A 23213-nucleotide genomic window follows, 5' to 3' on the forward strand; every position below is an offset into this window, starting at 1 on the left:
TTCTTAATTTTAGTAAAAAGTAAAAAATGAATGTCATATCAACAATCAGTTAGTGGGTTAATACGATAGTGACCAATTCAAATAATTAGTATAATAAAAAAATTTGCTCTTTTAACTTTTACATATTATATCATCAATTTGGCATAATTTTAAAAAATAACCTTCAAAATTACAAATGATCTCTATTTCATCATCAAATTTTACCTACCTAATTTATCGTTAAATAGTAGCAGATATATTCTGTTTGGACGATTTTTGGGTTGACATATTCTTTTCAGCTGAATGCTAATAATAACAATAATATGATGAAACACTGGAGTAATTTCTTATGTGACGGCCTTCATTTCACTCACTAGTTGCATGTTTATTGTTCATGCACTGATTAAACAAGATTTGAAAAAGGCTAAAAGCATGAGCATGCAACACTGAATTGTCAAATACTCAATAGTATAAGATTGAAATGGTGTTTTTTTTGCAGGAACAATAGGTGATTTGCAGAATCATACACAAAACAGGCGAGAAAAAAAATGGGGTAGCTGCTGCGCAAGGACAAGGCTATCTCTTGAAACTTTCTTCAATATCTTCAACAGCAAAGCAACAACTTGCTTTCGTCCACTGCTTGAAATCCCAATTCCGTTTAGAATCTCAAGCTCAAGCTTCAGTGCAGGCTGCCCCTAACTCTTTTATGGAACGTGAAAAAGCCTAATAAACCCAGTTGTGTATCCAACTAATGGGTTCCAACCCTCCTTTTCAGCCACTTCCACCTAGCACACTTGATTTATAAATTTTGAAATTTAATTTTTTAAAATTATGCATGTCAAAGTTGATAGATAAATTTATTGTTATATCGATTTTTAACTGCCACATCACCCTCCGATTAAAGTTTTAAGGCACTTAACGAAAATGGATAAAAATAATAATCTCAATTAGTTGAGTGACCAAATTAAAAATAAATTAATAGTTAGTGATCAAAAAGAAAAGGGACAATAATTAGATGACCTGTGATGTAGTTTACCCATATCTTTTTAAAAGCGTATATATATATTTATAACTGTCATCATTCGTATAGAAATGTCACAAATATTAAATCATTAAATTGCATGTTTCAAAAAAAAATTATTAATTCATTTTTTAAGATTAGTAATTAATAGAAATAGGATCAAAAACATTCATACTAAACTTAACTAAACAATCTTATAATTTGGTCACTCATGTTTTCGAAATTATTTGTTTTCTTCACTCGACTGTTAAGTGGCACTTATTTTAATTGATACAATAATAATTTTAGTCTTTAAATTTGACCTTGATTTTATACAAAAGTTATAAAAAAAAATCTCAAAATTATGTATAAAATAGAAATTTTCATATAAAAATTCTAGAAAAATAAAATCTTGAATATGTTGTTACATAACTAAATTGTATAAGAAATAAAGAAAATTAGCATTTAATAGAATCTAATAATAAATTAAAAATAAAAAAAAGTTAGATCATTACATGCTTCATCAATGTTTCTTGAAACTAAATTAGTAATATTATTAAGTTGAGTTTCATGTCCTTAAAGAATATCTAGAATTGATATTGCAGAGGCTTATGAAATTGACCTTGATGCCATTTTTTTTTAACCAAAAGATTTTATGTTTCAAACTCAATTCAATTTTTCATTACATTTAAATTATTTTTTGAAACTGAAATTGTAAAAAGAAATCATATTCAGAATTTTATTTTTTCTTGTAAGGTAAAATTATGTCAAGAAACAGAGGAGGTAAAAAACATAGAACAAATAAATCAGCTTAATGTTTGTTTTCTATGTTTGTTTTTAAAGAACGAGTATTGGATATTTCAATATACATAATATAGAGAATTTCTGTAGGGTTTAAAAACAATTATCCCTCATTTTCTCTCACTTTATTTATTTTTGAAAATTTTATCAACTTTATTTAATTTTTAATTTTATAATGTACTAAAATTTTAAAAATAATTTATTTTTTACCATTTTATATATTATCAAGATTAAATCGAGTAAAAATATAAAACTTAAAAAAAAGACTAAAATAACAATTATATTAATCAAAAGAATACCACTTAACAATGGAGTATGTAAGAAATTGTCCAAGAGTTAAATCCAAAATGTAATATCAACAACACAAGTTATTTACTACAACACCAATAACTATATATATTTTTTTATAACTAATACAAGTCATTTACTAGTATATTAGACATTCTTATACCCTGCTTTCCCATACATTCCCATTATGATGATGATGATGATGATGATGATGATGATGTTACAATTGAGCACCAAGATGACTGCAAAACTTGTTAGTATTGTCCAGGATGAATCGAAAGGACATTTCCATGGATTTTAGACCTCATATCTATCTTTCAAATTTTGAGAGCAGATTCAAGGTTTTATCAAGTAGAAATGTCAGTATCAAATACCCAAGATGCCAACTTATAATGGCAGACAGCAAAGCAAAAAGCTAAAAGAAAATATGGGATTTCTTACTAAAAATCCTGCCTTTCTGGAACCCACCACAGAAGTGAATGCCTCATTATTTTGCCCCTTTTTATCTTCACTTTCTTCCTTGTTTTGCTATTGTACCCACAACATTCTTTCTTCTTCACTGTTTTTATGAAGCATCCAGTCAAGGTAATTTTCTTTCATTTGCTTAATCCATGACATGCTTTTCATTCCTTAGTTCATGACTATGCAATGATTGTTTTTTATTATCTGCTTCAGTTATAGCAGTTTGCTTTGTAAGATAGTCAAGGGAGTGAACTTCACTGCTTCATTTTCAGTTCTAATCTCTCAACACTTTTCAACCAGTAGGTCAGGCAATTTATGCTTCCCATTCTTTGATCCTTAAATATGCAATTCAGCTCTTTTGAAAATTTGTTTCCTTATTATCAACTCATGACATGATTTCCTTTGCTTTTACATAACAAGAAAGATGAATATTTGTAATAAGATCTGAAGCTATGATTTCCTCTGCTGAATATCAACAGTTTTAGATTTCAAGACTGGATGATCAGCAGACATAATCTACTATAGTTAGAAATTAATACCAAAAGAGCTACCCAGAAGCAATATAATGTTGAAATCCCAAACTGTTGAACATTTTACCTCTTAATATTCTGTTGCACACTTGAATCTAACATTTTCTATACATTGAGAGGTTAATTCTGGATATACAAATTTCATCATGTTTCTGTCTGCCACCATCCATAGCTCCATCTAATAAACGCCATTGCTTGAAACTTGCATTCATGCTTACACTGACATATCAAAAAGCCAATACATTCACAGATTTTCATTATCTGCTACTGTTATATATGATTGCGTTGCAGGGACATAGCAATGGAGTACGTAGAGCCCGTTGTCGGCATTGCAAATTGTCTTGGAACTCTTGCCTGTAAATACTTGCAATATCACAGAAAGCTCAATGATTATGTGAGAAACTTCAAGAGGATGAGAGATGAGTTGAATTGCAAAATGGAAGATATAGAGCTGCAATTGAAAGCAGAGCTTCTTCGTCCTCTGGGGAAGATACCGAAGAAGGGAGTTGAAATTTGGTTGAAAGCTGTGAAAGAGATGATTAGGGAAGCAGAAGTTGTTGAAAACAAAGTCAGTAACGGGAGATATCTCTGTCGTGCTTGCAACGGGAAGCTGGTTGATGAAAAGACTCGAGAAATGAAGGAATTTCTTGATAAAGCTCCTAATGCCTCTGAATGTCTTGCCATAAATGGTCCAGGTGCTGGGTTGCCGCTGCCAACATCAGAACTAGTTGGAGAGGAAGCTGTCAGAAATGAGATTTGGGCATGCTTGGTACAGGAGAAGGTGAGCAAGATTGGGGTTTGGGGGATGGGCGGTGTGGGTAAAACCACTATCATGAAGCACATCCACAATGATCTTTTGAAAGAACAAAGATTCGAAAGGGTAATCTGGGTTACCATATCAAAGGAGTTCAATGTCATGAAGGTACAAGATGATATTGCAGATGCTTTGAAGTTGAAGGAAGATTGGCCCAGAGAAGGAGACAAGCTCAGACGAGCAGCAATCTTGTCTGAAATGCTGAAGAACGCCGAAAAGCATGTTCTAATCCTAGATGATGTGTGGGATAAAGTCTCTCTAGAAGAAGTTGGGATCCCCGAGCCGAGTGGCAGCAATGGCTGCAAGTTGGTGTTGACAACCCGTTCGGAGCATGTCTGTAAGTATATGGGTTGTAAGGTGATAAAAGTGAAGCCCCTTTCAGAAGAAGAGGCATTGATACTATTCTTGAATAAAGTTGGACCTAACATAGTTCAAAGTCAAACTATAATGCCTACTCTGAAGCTTGTTGTCAAGGAATTTGCGGGTCTACCTCTGACAATTATCGTCGTAGCTGGTACATTGAAAGGAGAAGAGGACCCTCTTAATTGGAAGAACGCACTCAGGGAATTGAAAGAGAGAATAGAAAAAGTGGAAGGAGTGGAAGCTAAGGTAATCGAGCGCTTGAAATTTAGCTTCGATCACTTAAAGGACGAGAAAGTGAAATATTGTTTCTTACATTGCGCATTATATCCCGAAGATTTTGGAATTGAAAAGGATGAAATAATTGAGTGCTGGATTGAGGAGGGATTCATAGATGATATGGGTACAAGACAAGAAATGAAAGACAAGGGCCGTGTTATTTTGAAGAAGTTAGCAGAGAATTGCTTGCTGGAAAATATTACCAATAAAAGTGGTCAACCTTGCATAAAGATGCATGATGCAGTGAGAGAGATGGCATTGTCGATCACAAGAATGAATCCTCGACATATGATACAAGCAGGTTTGCAATTAGAAGAGTTACCAGAAAAGGAGCAATGGAGTCCGGATATTGAGAAAGTGTCACTTATGTATAACTCCATATCAGAAATTTCCATAGATGTGCTGCCCACAAAATGTCAACTGCTCACAACCTTGTTATTGCAGCATAACCCTATAAAGAAGATCTCAATTTCTTTATTCACAAACATGCCTTGTCTTATTGTTCTCAATTTGTCCTCTACGAAGATCAAAAGTTTTTCCAAATTCCATCTCTGAACTAAAGAACCTCACAACATTGTTGAAATTTATAATATTTTATTTTATTGATAAATGAATAAATTTCTCTAATTAAGTAATTTATTATATTCTTTCTCAAATAGATAAATGAAAACAACAAGGAGAAACAAGTATAAGGGATTTTTTTTATTGAAGTGATAAAAATAGGAATGATAGCGAGTCAGGTATATGCATATTTTTGAATGATTTCAATTTAAATTCACAAATTTATTTAAGTATTTAAATGTTATTCATGAATTATTTGAGTATTACTATTCAAATTCAAATTTAAATTAAATAATATTATCCATCGAATATTTCAATCCTAAAAAAAACCCAAATTTAAATTTTTAATTTTTTTGTGGATATTTTCAAATCCACAAAAACCTGAATTTGAATATGGTAAAATTATTTTAATATATATAATCACAATTGTAAGAATTTAGTAACTACTAGATTTATATATCTGAAATTACATTTGTTATCTGAATAAGAAATGCAGATTTAAATAATGGATATTCAAGGTATCTTATACCCACATACACTTCGAATTCATATAGCATATAGCAATTTTAAAATCTGAATCTAACTATTATTCCAACCTAAAAAAAAGGTCTTAGATCATCAGAATTCGTAATCAGAATTTTCATCTTTAACTAAAATATTCTTTATTCCATTAAATATGTAAGTGTCCACCGAGCTTTGTTCTTTATTGTAATATTTATTGATTTTTTTCTATTTCTTCAAGGATTATTGTTTTATCGTGCTTTTAATGTGGTGTTTTATTAATTTTTTTTAGATTTTGTTAGTTAATAATTTTTATTTATGTTGAAAAATAATGAAAAAATAGTTGATATATATTGTTCGGAACCAAGATAACTTGGTTGAAGAAATGAAAGTAGGAGTGAAAGTGCATTATGAAGAAGCATACTATCTTTTACAAATTTATTATCTCTTTTACAATTATATACACAAACCAATCATATACCGAAACCAAAAACCCTAAACAAATTTATTATTATCTCTTTTACAATTATATAAGAACATATTTAAAATATAAATTAAAAAAACTAATTAATCTAAACCCAATACCCTAGCCCGACCCCTAAACCCTAGCTAAACCCTAAATCCCTAACTCCTAACTCCTAACTCCCAACATCTAACCCCGGCCCTAACCCCTAAACATTAAATCTCAGCCCTTAAACCATAATCCCTAAATCTCTCTATATATATACTCCTAATCAATTATAATAACCTTAAAATAGTAATCCCTAAACTGACCTAAAATATTAAATTAATAATTATATACCCTAAACCTAAAACCCTAAATCAACTATAGTGATACTTAATTCAATATTTTAAATTTAAATTAATACTATCTCTTTTACGATTATATAAGAATTTTTTTAATATATAAATTAAAAAATAATTAGTAATCATGTAACCAAAAAACTTTAAAATTATTTAAAATTATTTTAAATAATAGTATTTTAATTTGTCCATGTGTTTTATTTCAAATTAATTCTACGTGTTCTTTTTTTCTGAAGATTTTAAATATTCAATTAGAAATAAGTTGAATTTTATTTAATTAATATAAATAATTAACCAATTAAGGTAAAATGTTTTTTACGGCGCTTTCACAAAAACGTCGCTAAAAATACGAGCATTAGCGGCGCTTTTTCAAATTGACCCTTATTTTATATAAAAATTATAAAAAAAAACTCAAAATCATTTATAAAATAGAAAAATGTATATAAAATTCTAGAAAAATAAAATATTGAATATGTTGTTGAAGAACAAAATTGTATAAGAAATAAAGAAAAATATCATTCAATAGAATCCAATAACAAACTTGGCACATAACAAAATAAAAAAGTTAGATCATTACATACTTCCTCAACGTGTATCGAAACCAAATTAGTAGTATTATCTAGTTGAGTTTCATGCTCTTGAAGAACATTTAGAACCGGTATTACAGAGGCTTATGAAATCGACCCGGAAGTCATTTTTTTAGTCAAAAGATTACAAAATATACCACAAAATTTTTTCAAACTCAATTCAAGATTTAATTATATTTAAATTATTTTCCATAACCCAAATTGTAAAAACAAATTATGTTTCTTCTTCCATGGTCGAGTTGGGCTTGGACAAGGTTTTTATGTCTTGAGCCGTTACAACTTGAATTTAATTTAAATAATAAAATTTATTTTTAAAATTCAAATTTAATTAAAAATATAAAAATGTTTTTTAATATTTTATTATTTTCTAAACTCGCAAATAGACTTTTTGGATTGACCAAGCTAGGCTAAAAATGGGTTAGGCTTGAAAAAATATTAGATTATTTATAAGAGTATATCAAGGAGTCTAATAATTACATTTTTTTTTGGAAGGTCTTAATAACACTAGAAATCTTATCACACGCGTATGCATGTGGAAATCACGTATTTATAACATAGACTATGTTTAAAAATAACATACAATGAATACTGAAAAGTATAATTTGGAACTAATTAATAATAACACGTGAAATATGTATGATATTAAAATAAAATTAGATTAAATTGAGAGTAAAACAAAATCTAAACACAAAACACATCATATTAAGAATACTAAATAAATACAAATGTTTATCATTGTTTTGTCTTCAATCCCGAGTTGGTGATGCTAAATCAATAACATTATTTACATACACAAATATATAAAAACCTAGAACACAAATGTTTATCTGTTATAAAGCATGTATGACATGGACATTTCTGACATTTGTTAATTCTGCATGTGCATTAGGGTGAGATTTGTGTTTATGACGTGTGGGAGTTTAATTCATTTGCCATATTTAGTGGCTCAACTACACGTATTTCTGCATTTAGCGATGAATCACCTAATGATCTGGCAGTTAGACTGCGAATATTTTGAAAAGTTTCATATTGTAACTAAGTGGTGTGTAGGGTTTGATAGGTATTTAATACCCTATATGGTGTGTAGGAATGGTCGAAGATGGTGTGTAACGGATCGGATTAAGATTGTAATCTACACATGATATGTTCTGATTCTGTTTCTGTATATATGATATATGTCTAATTGACTTCCGAAAGCATGTTTGAAAATTATATCCAATATTTTTACTCTTATAAGTTACACATTGAGTTTGTAAGCTCACTCTCAATTTCTCTTATTCTTAGGTAATCCTTAGACTTATGTGGGTCAGTGCAACTGGAGTTCGATTAATTATCTACTTGTTATATTTGTTATTTTAATATGGTTTATTCTGTTTTGGTTTTGGACTGTTTTTAAGTTTAGGTTTAGTTTCGTTTTATTTATTTATTTAAACATTTTTGGTTGGTTTAAATTTGATCTACAAAATGTTAAATTATATAGCAACAAATCGTGTTTTCAAAATCGGATTCAACTAAGAATTTTCGCTGCAAACGTAAGTGTTTTATGAGTAAATAATCAACAAATTTATCGAAATGGTTAAGAAGGATATTTTCCTCAAATAAACTCAAATTTTACTTAATAAGAGCTAGCATTGTTTTATAAGTCGACAGATTCTGGGTTTTTAAATAAATTGTAGTAATATCTCCAGATTTGGCCATAACATCTAGGCTAGGTTTGGGGTGTTACAGAGCCTATAAGCTCACCCAATGTTTCTAACTTCTCAATTAATCAACATATTTAGGACCAAACGACGTGCAAGAGATCAGATTGAGTTCTCAATTATTTAAATATGATGGTTCATGTTTTTAAATTATTCTGGACATTCTGATTTTTTTTTGGGGGGGGTTGTAAATCTTTTTTTGGATTTTGCTTTGCTTAGTTGGATTTAGTAATTATTACTTAAAACTACAAGTTTTGTGTTTTACAAATTAAGTCATGGTTTTCAAATTTTAGTACTCTAAAATTTCCACTACAAAATAAAGTAATCACTTAAATGTTTTTCTATAACAAAATAAATAGTTTTAATGATTGTTTTCTTAAAAACTGAAAAGCGATTTTCCAGAATTAATATTGTCAAAGCACACAATTTGAAATTTATTTTCTAGGTTTTTAAACAAGTTAATGTAATTCCTCCAGATTCGACCATAACGTATAAACCAAGTTTGTGGTGTTACAATTTTTGTCCTCAATTTATATATTTTTTTATCAATTTGACCCTGATTTTATATAAAAAAAATTAAAATCATTTATAAAATAGAAAATGTGTATAAAATTCTAGAAAAATAAAATCTTGAATATGTTGTTGAAGAACTAAAATGTATGAGAAATAAAGAAAAGTATCATTCAATAGAATCCAATAACAAATTAGAAACAAAACGAAATAAAAAAGTTAAGTTTCATGCTCTTGAAGAGCATTTAGGACTGATATTATAGAGACTTATAAAATCGACTCGACTGTCATTTTTTTGGTCAAAAGATTACAAAATATACCACAAAATTTTTTTTCAAACTCAGTTCAAATTTTAATTACATTTAAATTATTTTTCAAAACCCAAATTGTAAAAACAAAATTTGTTTCTTTTTCCATGTTGAGTTGAGCTTAGACAAGGTTTTTATGTCACGAGCTGTTCCAACTCCAATTCAATTTAAATAATAAAAAATATTTTTAAATTTTAAATTTAATTAAGAGTATAAAAATATTTTTTAACATTTTTTTTTGAGCTCTTAAAAGGTTGACTGAGCTCGGCTAAAAATGGGTTTTGCTTGAAAAAAATTTAGATTATTTTTAAGAGTATATCAAGGAGTCTAATAATTACAATTTTTTTAAAAGGTTTTAATAACACTAGAAATCTTATCACACGCATATTTCTTACTTTGCAAATAAAATAGTATTTTTGGTAATTTTCTTATTGAGTTGGGACCCGATTGATGAGTGACACCAACTCAGTAAAATGTTTAATACATAGTATAGGTAAAACAATTCTAAACTAAAATTTTTAAAAGAATTTAGGGTAAAATTCAACTATGGTTAAGTTTTCATTTTGGTCACTTAATTAAAAAATGTTACAATTTGATCACTAATATTTTCAAAATTATTTTCTTTTTGTCACCCAACTGTTAAGTGGCACTTGTTTTAGTTGGTATAATAATAATTTTAGTCATCAGTTTTTATATTTTCTATCAATTTGACTCTGATTGTGTATAAAAAATTATTAAAAAACTCAAAATATTTATAAAATAGAAAAATGTAGATAAGATTTCTAGAAAAATAAAATCTTGAAGTTGTTGAATAACTAAACTGTATGAAAAATAAAGAAAATTATCATTTAATAAAATCCAATAATAAATTAAAAACAAAACAAAGTTACATTTTGCACCTCATGCTTGTTCATAATAGCTAATATTCACATAGTTTTTCAATTCAGCCCATTTTAGGGATGAATTCACTAAATTCCAGTTATAGCTAAACATATAGATGAAATCAAGTACAATTTACAGATAATATAAAAAAATAATACATTAAAGTGAAAAAAATTAATTTAAAGAAAATAAATGTAATTATTTTTAAAAAAATTAACTTAGTAGAAAAACTTCTTAGTAAACAAACATATGAAAGGTTGAAAACTTTTGAAAAAAAAAATATTGAAACAAAGGTTAATGGTAAAGAAAAACTCAAAAATAGAATTAGGGCAATTTTGACAAAATAAACAAAATTGGTGACCAAATTTATCATTAAACCTAATTATTATTATTAGTTAATGCCAATTATAATGGGTGACGGCAAAGAAAAAAAGTAAAAAAAGATGGATTTCTTACTCATATCCACAACATTCGTCTTTTTATACATGTAATTATTAATTATTTTCTGTTTCTTCTTCTTCTTCACATACTTTCCCATTAATTCCTATCACAATTTTGCTTATTTCTATTTCCACCTTCTTCTTCACTCTTTTTATTTTCTTTTCATCTCCAAGGTCTATCACTAATTTTCAAGCATCCAGTCAAGGTAATTTTCTTTCATTTGCTTTATTCATGACTATACAATGATTGTTTTTTATTATCAGCTACTGTTATAGCAGCTAGCTTTGTAAGATAGTCAAGGTAATAAGATCTGCAGCAATGGTTTCCTCTAGTGATTATCAACAGTTTTAGATTTTAAGACAGGATGATCAGCAGACATAATCTACTATAGATACAAATTAATACGAAAAGAGCTATGCTTTGTAAGATAGTCAAGGTAATAAGATCTGAAGCAATGATTTCCTCTACTGATTATAGATTTTAAGACAGGATGATCAGCAGACATAGTCTACTATAGATACAAATTAGCACGAAAAGAGCTACCCAGAAGCAATATAATGTTGAAATCTCATGCTGTTGAACATTTTACCTCCTAATATTCTGTAGTGAACTCTTGTACACTTGAATTTAGCATGTTATATAGTTTGAGGGGTTGATTCTGGATATACAATGGTGACCAGAATTTCATCATGTTTCTGTCTGCCACCCATCCATAGCTCCATCTAATAGACGCCATTGCTTGAAACTTGCATTCATGTTTTCCTTTTCCAGCTTACACCGACATATCAATACTTCATAAAATATCCAATTCATTCACAGATTTTCATTCTCTGCTACTGTTATATATGATTGCATTACAGGGACATAGCAATGGAGTACGTAGAGCCTGTTGTCGGCATTGCAAATTGTCTCGGAACTCCTGTTTGTAAATATTTGCAATATCACAGAAAGCTGAACGATTATGTGAGAAACTTCAAGAGGATCAGAGATGAATTGAATTGCAAAATGGAAGATATAGAGCTGCAATTGAAAGCAGAGCTTCTTCGTCCTCTGGGGAAGATACCGAAGAAAGGAGTTGAAAATTGGTTCAAAGCTGTGAAAGAGATGATTAGGGAAGCACAAGTTGTTGAAAACAAAGTCAGTAACGGGAGATATCTCTGTCGTGCTTGCAACGGGAAGCTAGTTGATGAAAAGACTCGAGAAATGAAGGAATTTCTTGATAATGCTCCTAATGCCCCTGAAGGTCTTGCCATGGATGGTCCAAGTGCTGGGTTGCCGCTGCCAACATTAGAACTAGTTGGAGAAGAAGCTGCCAGAAATGAGATTTGGGCATGTTTGATGCAGGAGGAGGTGAGCAAGATTGGGGTTTGGGGGATGGGCGGTGTGGGTAAAACCACTATCATGAAGCACATCCACAATGATCTTTTGAAAGAACAAAGATTCGAAAGGGTAATCTGGGTTACCATATCAAAGGAGTTCAATGTCATGAAGGTACAAGATGATATTGCAGATGCTTTGAAGTTGAAGGAAGATTGGCCCAGAAAAGGAGACAAGCTCAGACGAGCAGCAATCTTGTCAGAAATGCTGAAGAACGCAGGAAAGCATGTTCTAATCCTAGATGATGTGTGGGATAAAGTCTCTCTAGAGGAAGTTGGGATCCCTGAGCCGAGTGGCAGCAATGGCTGCAAGTTGGTGTTGACAACCCGTTCAGAGCATGTCTGTAAGTATATGGGTTGTAAGGTGATAACAGTGAAGCCCCTTTCAGAAGAAGAGGCATTTATACTATTCTTGAATAAAGTTGGACCTAACATAGTTCAAAGTCCAACTATAATGCCTACTTTGAAGCTTGTTGTCAAGGAATGTGCGGGTCTACCTCTTACAATTGTCGTGGTAGCCGGTACCATGAAAGGAGAAGATAACCCTCTTATTTGGAAAAATTCACTCAGGGAATTAAAAGAGAGAATAGGGAAAGTGGAAGGAGTGGAAGCTGAGGTAATCGAGCGCTTGAAATTTAGCTTCGATCCCTTAAAGGACGAGAAAGTGAAATATTGTTTCTTACATTGCGCATTATATCAGATTGTGGAATTGAAAAGGATGAACTAATTGAGTGCTGGATTGAGGAGGGATTCATAGATGATATGGGTACAAGACAAGAAATGAAGGACAAGGGTCAAGTTATTTTGAAGAAGTTGGAAGATAATTGCTTGTTGGAAAATTCCTCGAGTGAAGAAATGACAATTCATGATGCAGTGAGAGACATGGCATTGTCGATCACAGGAATGAATCCTCGATATATGATACAAGCAAGTTTGCAATTAGAAGAGTTACCAGAAAAGGAGCAATGGAGTCCAGATATTGAGAAAGTGTCACTTATGTACAACTCCATATCAGAAATTTCCATAGATGTGCTGCCCACAAAATGTCAACTGCTCACAACCTTGTTATTGCAGCATAACCCTATAAGGAAGATCCCATATTCTTTCTTCATAAACATGCCTTGTCTTTGTGTTCTCAATTTGTCCTATACGATGATCAAAAGTTTACCAAATTCCATCTCTGAACTAAAGAACCTCACAACATTGTTGCTTTGTGGTTGTTCTAAATTAAGAGATCTACCATGTGTTTCGATGCTTCAAGAATTGAAGAAGATGGATCTTTCTGGAACCAAAATTGAGGAAGTCCCTGAAGGAATGGATATGCTGATAAAGCTAAGATATCTTGATCTTGAAGTGCGCACTCTGAAAGAGATAAGCGCTGGACTTTTACCAAAACTCGTTCACCTTCAGCACTTGAGTTTTGATGTAGACAATGAAAAAACAAGTCTAAAAGCAGAGGAGATGGAACCATGGAAGAAGTTGGAGTGCTTAACCAGACGTTTCGAAGACATCAATGAATTCAATAAGTTCATCTCCTCAATGCAACAAAGTAAGAAAAATCTCATCAAGTACAATTTACAGGTGGGCTTATCTATTTTGCGTCGTACAAGAGGTAAGACAGTAACAATTGGAGGAGTCCAGAATTGGGAAGGTGAGTTAATTTTGCACCCAATTGAAATTCAAGATTTGACTATTTTAAAGTGCGACTATTTGAGAAGCTTAGTCAATGATAATTCTTCCTTCAAAAATGCGATTGACTTGAGGGTTTGTAGGATTTGGGGGTGTAGAGGGATAGAGTGTGTTGTTTCCCTGTCCTCTTTTGCCTCTTCTTCCGCTCATCCATTTCAGAGCCTCGAGATTTTGGGTCTTATTAATCTGCCAAAGTTGAGTGCCCTTATTATGGAAGATGAAGGAATTGGTTCAGCAACAACATCAACATTGGCTCCGTCTGCGCCCTTTTCCCATCTCAAGGTAATTTTTATAACCAAATGCTCAAGTATGAAGACGTTGCTTCCACATTGGTTGCTTCCAAACCTCCAAAACCTGGAACAAATTTGGGTGTCAGATTGTGATGAGATAGTAGAAATATTGGGAGCACCAACATCAGAAGTTGAAGAAAAAGGGAGTGATGCATTAATCAAATTCCATCTTCCCAAATTGAGAAAGTTGGAATTGGGGAGATTACCAAATTTGAAGAGCATTTGCAGCAAAAGTGGAGTGATGGTTTGTGATTCTCTCCAACTTATTCATATTACTAGATGTGGTAAACTGAAGAGAATTCCTCCATTTGTTCCCCTTGTTGGCAATGGGCAGCCATTTGCATATGCTCCACCTTCTCTTACCATCAGGTCAAGCACAGAATGGTGGGAATCGTTGGAGTGGGATGAAGATCCAAACTTTAAAAATGTTCTTCAACCCCTTTGGAAGGATGAAAGGTATGAACCATTTATAGTTTAGAGAAAGATGAAAGGGTCGGTGGGAAAGGAGGGGGGAGGATAGTGCAAAAGAGAGGAGAAAAGGAATGAAGGAAGGAAGAGGTTAAGAGGCTCCACATTGTAAACATAGTCCCTCTCTTACCATTCCTTGTATTCTCTTTTTCTTATAATGTAAAAGCTGAAGAGGTAAAAAACAAATAAATTTGCTTCATATTTTTTCTATGTTTGTTTTGAAAGAAAGAGAAATATGGTAGGGTTTATAAATAAAATATAATTTAAATATCAATTGATAAATTAAGTGTATTCAAAATAATGGTATTTTAGATAGCAAAGGTATTGAAAATTTAAAGTGATAAATTACCTTTTTATCATTATAAATAAATACCATAATTTCTTTTTAAATAAAATAAAAAATATCATTATTTCTTCATTCAACAATCATTCTATTCTAAAAATTAATTTATTTATAATTTTTTTAATTAAATAAACAAAATAAAAATTTACTCATAATTGAGTGATTAATGATATCATTTATAGTAAAAATTACTTTTTAATTTTATCAGTTTTATTTATACTTTTATTTAATGCAACATACATATACAAATTATATTCACTATGGATGAATAATTATATCACTTATTCTCATTGAATAAAACAAAACATAGCTAACAACCATTGTTAAGTACCCGTTTCAGCTTTTATTAATTCTCAATTCTTTTTTTTGAAGATAACCGAATCCATAATTTCAACATTAGAAATCTTGTATTTCAAATTAAAAAATTTTCAAAAAGGCTAAATTACAACTATATGCTGAAAAAAAATTGAAAATTTATGTTGTTTTCTTCAAAATTTATCAATTTATATTGTTTTTTATAAATAGAAAAGAAAATGTGTCTTATAGGACGTGTTTTCTCTGATCTTCCAGAGAAAACATGAGACGCGTTTTATTCTCTTTCCTAAAAGGTGCTCTGTAGGATGCATTTTCAGATAGTTTAAAATTGTTTTTTTTCTTACAGTTTGAAACTAGAAATTTATAGGTTTAGCTTTTCCCGTGTTCAAGATAAACATTGTTATAGTTTTAATGTATGTACGAATTTATAGTAGTTTAAAAATGTAATTAAATCAGTCATAATTTAGGGGAGGTTGATGCAATTAACTCATTTCTAATGGTGCTAATAATTAAGTCTGCTATAGGACAAAGTGAAAAAGTGGAAAGCAGAGTTAAAATATGACCCAAAGACTCACCGTTTTCTAAGTCGTCTCTTATCATAATTGCATAATAAATGGATAGCAGTACCAACATTTCTAAACCAAGAAAACCCAATTGTCTTAAGAGTTCATATTTGTGAAGGTTTCTTAACATTTTAGTGCAACCTTGATTTTTATTTTTATTTATTTCCTTTCCCTTAAAAAGAAGAAAAGACCTTCAAGTTTTTTTTCTTTTTTCTTCTTCCGTTTTGCTTACTTTCTTTTGCTCCCAAAAACCAAAAAATATCCCTTCAAATCCCATTTGATGGTTTTGAAGTAGCAACGATCTTCTCAGCACCTAGTCTAGTTTGATTTTGAAGTTCCCAAGTGAGGTCAATGTATTTATTTATCCTTAATTTCTTTATTTTTGGTTTTTTATATATAAATTTGTCATATATTTCTTCATCTAATATTATGTTTTTATGTTTTTCTTGAACTAAATCAGAGAAAAATAGACTGTTTGGATTTGCTTTTTTTTTTTTCACACTCAAATTCTTGGAATCATTACTTCATTTTGAAGGGGTAAGTGGGTATGTTTCTTATATTTTCCATCATTACATGCATAATATTAATTGGATGATGAAAAAATTGAAAATATCGATGATTAAATTTCATTTATAATTGAGTCACTATCGTTAAAATTATTTTTTAATTTTTTTATAAATTTACTCTTTGTATTAATAATTTGCACTTTAAAGATAAATTTCATTTACATATTTTGTTAGTTAAAAACCAGTAAATTGACTCTTTATATTTATAGGTTTGCACTTTAAAGATAAAGAGATGCTTGCAATTAAAAGATCTAATTCAAGATCCACAAATGTCATACATAAGCCTCCAAAGTTTAAGGGAAGTAGAATTTAGAAAATATGATAATTTAAAGTATCCCTTCCCATTGTCTGTAGCTAATACCCTTGAGTAATTGCATACTTTGAAGATAAAGAGTTACTTGCATCTAGAAAATATAATCCTAGATCCATAAGTGTCGTGCATACGAAGTTTTAGGCAAGTAGAAGTTTAAAAAAAATGTGAAAATTTAAAGTTTCTCTTACCACTATTTGTTGCTAATTGTAACACCTTTAACCCGTATTTATTGTTAGAATAGGGTTTCGGAGCATTATCGAGTAATCATAATCTAAATTATTCATTTTCAAACATTTCAAAAATCATATTATAATTCATCATTAACATGCATAGAGTCCCCTATTCAAGCCTTGGAGGGCATAAAATTACTTTAGAATGGATTTGAGACTAAATTAGAAACATTTAAAAACTTTAGAAGAAAGAAAAATTTTAACTGCAGGGTTCACACAGCTGTGTGGCCAGGCTGTGTGACTCACACAGCCAATTCACATGCCCGTGTGTCTGGCCATGTGGGCATTCGAAGTAGGGACACACGATCGTGCCGCAGCCCATGTCCCTACCCGTGTAACTCACTGGCCAAGCCACACGCCCGTATGTTAGGCTGTGTACCCTTCAAAAATGGCCTCACACGCCCGTTGCTAGCCATGTGTCTCACATGGCCAAGTCACATACCCCTGTGTCTGGCTGTGTTAACTTAAATTGTATCTTAAACAACAAGTTTACTATTTCCTACTTGCTTGGGCATTAAGTAACTCAAAAACCATTCATTTAACCTATTCAAAGCACAATCAAGCACACCTAAAACATGCTAAAACAATCATCCTAGGTGCCTAACCAATGTACCCTCATTGGTACCACATTTATGTCATCAAAATATATCATCAATGCATCATTCAAATCTAGTTTACAAACATGCCAAAATCCATCACTTTGGCCTAGCTCATATCTACCTAAAACATCAACTTTAATTCACATACACATAACAAGTATTGGTTTAATTCAACATACCATATTAAGGCTTCAAACACAAACATATATTTACATATATACCAAAACAACATAGCACTTATAACCTCATTTACAATTCATCCACAAAATAACTATCAACTAGACATCCTAGGTACATGCCAACACAAAAGATGAACATCACCACGTTTGAGATCGGGATCGTTGTTGGATGCCATATCAGCGATCAAAAGAGAAGTACCTCACTTGCGTATGAAAAACAAAATCGTACGCTGAGTAAAACTCAGTAATATTTCTATAATCTGAACAATTAAAGACATAAAGATACATGAATGCTCAATTTGAAATGCATAATCATATTTCTAACAATCAAGCAATTGTAAATTAATCAACATCACAATTTCATGCATAATATCACATTATATCATGATTTGCTCACTTCACTAATATTCTTCCATTAATTGGTTTAACTTATAACTCAATTAACAACGACATATTTCAACTATATTCAATCAATGAGTACATTACTCATTTACCTCATTTATAATCACAACTTTTTCACCTTTCATTTATCAATTCACTTTTCCATTTCCAATTCACATATTTTGTCATTTCAATATCGATCATAGAACTTGTTATTTAATTATCCCTATTAACCCGAATTGAACTCGGATGGTTACACGGATCCAACCAACACACAAGTTTGACACCCAGTGCTTCATCGGATAAATTTGAAGTAATAGATGCGCCTAACACTATATAAATTGACACCCAGTGTCTTATCGGTTAAACTGAAGTAAATCGACACCCAGTGCCTCATCGACTCGAAGTCGAAGAAATTTTTAAACTCTTCCTATCCTATGGCATGCTATCTATATCCGACTTAGCCCGATACAATTAATAAGGTTTCATTTCACATCTCAAATACAACCATTATCCAATATTAAGTTTTCATATAATCACATTATCACATATACAGATGAATTCAATTCAATCTATAATAATTAATACATTCATAATGTATAAACCACTTCAATCCATTTCAATCAACTACAATTTCAATTCAATATCAAAGTGTCAAGATACTTACCTTAACCACTTACCATATGTATTAAATCAAAATATAACAATTAATAGCTAGGTTCGGATTATAGAAATACATATTGTGGATTTCGAGCTATTTGACGTCGATTTTAACCTTCCTCTTTTTAGTCGAGGATTCCAATACGACGTTAGCTACAGAATTAAAACAACTAAAATTCATCAATACTACAAAATTCAATTTCATAATGATTATTTCAATTTTTACTCAATATTTTCCTAAATTCTAATTTGTCCCTAAATCGAGACTAATTTATATTTTTTACATTTAATTCTATAATTTCATACCAATTTCACTTTAAAATAATTAAATTTCCTATTTTCAATTAAATCCCTAAATTTCAAAATTTTCACAATTTAGTCCCTATTACTCAAAATTTACAATTTGTTCTACAATTTAGTCTTTTTCAATTTCTAGCTTAAAAATCTATCAAATTAATCCCTACTACTAAAAATATTTAACAATAACAACATTTAAAATCTTAATCAATACTAAAATTACAACATGGGTCGAGTAGCCCTAGGTACTGAGATTCTAAAAACATAAAAATCACAAAAAGGGACTAAATTATATCACTATGGATGAATAATTATATCACTCATTATTATTGAATAAAACAAAACATAGCTAATAACTATTGTTAAGTATCAGTTTCTGCTTTAATTAGTTCTTAATTCTTCTTTTTTTTTTTGTTGAAGATAACCGAATCCATAATTTCAACATTAGAAATTTTGTATTTAAAAAAATTCAAAAAAGGCTAAATTGCAACTATATGCTGAATTTTCTTCTTTTTTTTTTGAAAATTTATGTTGTTTTCTTGAAAATTTATCAATTTATATTGTTTTTTACAAATAGAAAGGAAAACGCATCTGATAGGACATGTTTTCTTTGATCTTCCAGAGAAAACATGAGATGCATTTTATTCTTTTTCCTAAAAACGCGCTCTATAGGATGCATTTTCAGATAGTTTAAAATTATTTTTTTCTTACGGTTTGAAATTAGAAGTTTGTAAATTTAGCTTTTCCCGTGTTCAAGATAAATATTGTTATAGTTTTAAGGTATGTTTGAATTTACGATAATGTCATGGAGTTGGGTGACTTACGAATTTCATCTGGCACGTGAGCATGAAGCCATCAATCGAGAAGCTGGATTGCATTGAAACTCAAGGTCCCAGTTGACAGTGTTTCTATAGTCACCGATTGAAATGTAACTAGGTCTTCAATTTTACAAAGGTTATGTTATCAATGAATAGAGCATAAATGGGCCCCAATTGATAGTGGTTATGCGAGCACAACAACAAGTTTCTCATCATCAGGGGAGGATGCTATTTGCCACAAAAACAGAAGTATGAGGAAGAAAAATACAATGGAGAATCAAAATTGGCAGAAAATTCTAAACAAAATATTGATATTAAAAAGGCAAGGATTCAGCCAAATAAATTGGAGAAGTGATAGGCAAAAGGGCAACATAAACAGAAAATAAAACTTGTGTTTTAGGTAGCAATAATGATGGATTATGAGAGAAAATTGAAGAATAATGGAGAGAAAAAATGAAGGGGATTACAATAGCTTGAGAAAAATAAATAAAATAGGCTAAACATAAAATAAAATGCAATTTATGCCTAGGTTAAAAAGGGCTTGGAAGGCAACAAGGTTTTAGGGAGCAGAAACATTGAAAAAATAAAAATTTGCAAGGGAAGGGAATTAACTCAAGTCTTAAGGTCAATTTCACTAACTCTTTATCACTAGGCCAATTACTCATTCTTTTCATAAATGCTCAAACAAAACCTTAAAAATTAGGGCAAGACAACTCTCAGTTCACTAGCCTGATTTCTTCTGACTCAATTCCTTCCAACCCAATTTTTGGGACATGACAAAACTATTAGTAAGTTTATGTTTCGTTTTAGTCACTTAACTTCAAAATGTTACAAAATGGTCAATAAACTATTTAATTCATTTAAGTCATTGGTTTGTTTGTTTTTTTAAGTTTGACTAATGAGCTCCAAGCGATGATTTGACAATTGATGTAGTGAATCTATACCCATTGACGAGTGAAACATATCTTAGATCCAAGTTAACCTACCATTTAGTGTAGGAGATTGGAGAAAAAAAGTTGTTTGAATTTTGGTTCACAGATTTGTGACGTTCAAAACTGTTTCATGAATATAAATTATGTTGCAAAAGAGAAGAGAAATGTGAGCTTTCAATTAATACAAATGGTGCAAACAAAGGTCATATAGTAACAATTTTAAAAGCCTGATGACTTAAATGAAAATTTTTGTATAATTCAGTAATCATTTTATAATTTTTTGAAATTAACTAAAACGTAAACTTATTAATAATTTAATAACCTCAATTGCCATTTACCCATAAAACTGTTGAGACCATTAATGATCATTATTCTAAAAAGTGATGCATTAATTATATCTTTTATCTTTTATATATTGTTTCGATTAATACCTAAATTATTTGTACGAGAAAAAAATCAAAATGAAATGCAACATGTTCTGAACTTTTATTAAAGCTCATCATTTTGTTGAAGATACCCCAATCCATGATTTCAACATTGGAATTTTTGAAAGTCCCTAGTAATAGTATGAATTATGAAATTTCAAAAAAGCATATTCTTATTTATTGTTAATTTCAAGGTAATTTTAATAGCTATACTTACATTTGTCTTTAGAAAATAGAAAATTCACTTTAAATGTATAAAAATAAATAAAGAAAACTCATCTTCATTTTTTATAGCAAATAAGAAATATGAAACAAAAACTAAAAAGGAAATACATATTTTATTGAAAGACGCTTTAAATGAAACAAATATGAAATACATAGGAGTGTTCAATTGCTTAATCGATTGGTTAACCAAATCGAATTAGTATTAACTGAATTAATATTTTCAAAATTATTGAAATTCTCATGTGATGGTTTTGAAGTAGTGAGGATGTTCTGAGGACTTAGTCTAGTTTGATTTTGAAGTTCCCAAGTGAGGTAAATGTATTTATGTATGCTTAATTTCTTTATTTTTTATTTTTTATATATAAATTAGTTATATATTTCTTGATCTAATATTATCTTTTTATGTTTTTGTTGAACTAAATGAGAGCAAAATAGAGTTTTTGGATTTGTCTTGTTCACACTCAAATTCTTGGAATTGTTACTTCATTTTGAAGTGGTGAGTATGTTTCTTATATTTTCCATCATTATATGTATAACATTAGTTGGGTGATAAATATATTGAATTTTTTATGATTAAATTATAATTTTTTAATTAAATAATCAAAATGAAAATTTACTCATAATTGAGTGATTAATGATATAATTTATCGTAAAAATTACTTTTTAATTTTATCAATTTTATTTATACTTTTATTTAATGAATATTTAATGCACCGTGCATATACAAATTATATACACTATGGATGAATAATTACATCACATATTATCATTGAATAAAACAAAACATAGCTAATAACCATTATTAAGTACGAGTTTCAGCTTTTATTAGTTCTCAATTTTATTTTATTTTTTGTTGAAGATAACTGAATCCATAATTTCAACATTGGAAATTTTGTATTTCAAAAAAAAAAATTCAAAAAGGCTAAATTACAACTATATGCTGAATTTTTTTTTTGAAAATTTATGTTGTTTTCTTGAAAATTTATCAATTTATATTGTTTTTTACAAATAAAAAGGAAAACGCGTCTTATAGAACGTGTTTTCGCTGATCTTCCAGAGAAAACATGAGACATTTTATTCTCTTTCCTAAAAACACGCTCTGTAGGATGCATTTTCAGATAGTCTAAAATTATTATTTTTTCTTGCGGTTTGAAATTAGAAGTTTGTAGATTTAACTTTTCTCGTGTTCAAGATAAACATTGTTATAATTTTAAGGTATGTTTGAATTTACGGTAGTGTCATGGAGTTGGGTGACTTACGAATTTCATTTGACATGTGAGCATGGAGCTATCAACCGAGAAGCTGGATTGCATTGCAACTCAAGGACTCAGTTGTCAGTGGTTCTAGTCTCCGATTGAAGTGTAGCTAGGTCTTCAATTTCACAAAAGTTATGTTATCAATGAATAGAGCATAAATAGGGGCCTAGTTGATAGTGGTTATGCAAGCACGACAATGAGTTTCTCATCATCAGGGGAAGATGCTATTCGCCACAGAAACAGAGCAATAAGAGTGTTCTGAATATTACTCTGAAATGGTCCTAAAAATTACAAGAATCTCCTCTACAGTCTAGTTGTTCGAAATGCCTCTAGGAATGTAAAAACAAATTCTTGATAGGTTTTTTCTGTTTTTGTTTGTTTTTTAATTCCTTCTTCAAAGGCACAAACATCTTTACCTTCTAAACCATCGATATCTTCAAAGAATTCCAATTCTTTATCATCCATCAGGCTCTGTACTAGA

The 23213-nt window shown here is 30.1% G+C and overlaps 3 protein-coding genes across 4 annotated transcripts in view; all 3 read left to right on the top strand.

Moving 5' to 3' along the window:
* Nucleotides 1-2502: 2502 nt before the first annotated feature.
* Nucleotides 2503-5148, top strand: LOC121216865 (probable disease resistance protein At5g63020). 2 transcript variants are annotated; one of them, XM_041092332.1, is made up of 3 exons: nt 2503-2653; nt 2744-2833; nt 3352-5148. In XM_041092332.1, the coding sequence occupies exon 3, from the start codon at nt 3362-3364 to the stop codon at nt 5066-5068; it is 1707 nt and encodes a 568-aa protein (XP_040948266.1). In that variant the 5' UTR covers nt 2503-2653; nt 2744-2833; nt 3352-3361; the 3' UTR covers nt 5069-5148. The 2 variants fall into 2 exon arrangements, with proteins under 2 accessions (XP_040948266.1, XP_040948267.1); XM_041092333.1 differs by lacking the exon at nt 2744-2833 and having other exon boundaries at nt 2525-2653.
* Nucleotides 5149-11677: 6529 nt separating this feature from the next.
* LOC107902246 (disease resistance protein At4g27190) lies at nt 11678-14640 on the top strand. Its single transcript, XM_016828459.2, has 2 exons — nt 11678-12799; nt 12901-14640. The coding sequence occupies exons 1-2, from the start codon at nt 11678-11680 to the stop codon at nt 14638-14640; spliced, it is 2862 nt and encodes a 953-aa protein (XP_016683948.2).
* A 1671-nt stretch (nt 14641-16311) lies between these two features.
* LOC107903589 (disease resistance protein At4g27190) overlaps nt 16312-23213 on the top strand; it is a 76635-nt gene continuing 69733 nt past the window's right edge. The window contains exon 1 of the mRNA XM_041092336.1: nt 16312-16388. The gene's annotated coding sequence lies outside the window, so the exon portion shown is untranslated. The remainder of the gene's footprint in view (nt 16389-23213) is intronic.

Source organism: Gossypium hirsutum, chromosome D05, assembly GCF_007990345.1.
Source record: "Gossypium hirsutum isolate 1008001.06 chromosome D05, Gossypium_hirsutum_v2.1, whole genome shotgun sequence".
In the NCBI taxonomy this organism is placed as follows: domain Eukaryota; kingdom Viridiplantae; phylum Streptophyta; class Magnoliopsida; order Malvales; family Malvaceae; genus Gossypium; species Gossypium hirsutum.

Bases quoted from the DNA above. Each gene is read 5' to 3' on its own strand.
- LOC121216865 (XM_041092332.1), top strand. From the start codon at position 3,362: ATGGAGTACGTAGAGCCCGTTGTCGGCATTGCAAATTGTCTTGGAACT.
- LOC107902246 (XM_016828459.2), top strand. From the start codon at position 11,678: ATGGAGTACGTAGAGCCTGTTGTCGGCATTGCAAATTGTCTCGGAACT. The intron at 12,800-12,900 runs GTAATCGAGCGC...GGAATTGAAAAG, and splicing joins TGGAAGGAGTGGAAGCTGAG to GATGAACTAATTGAGTGCTG.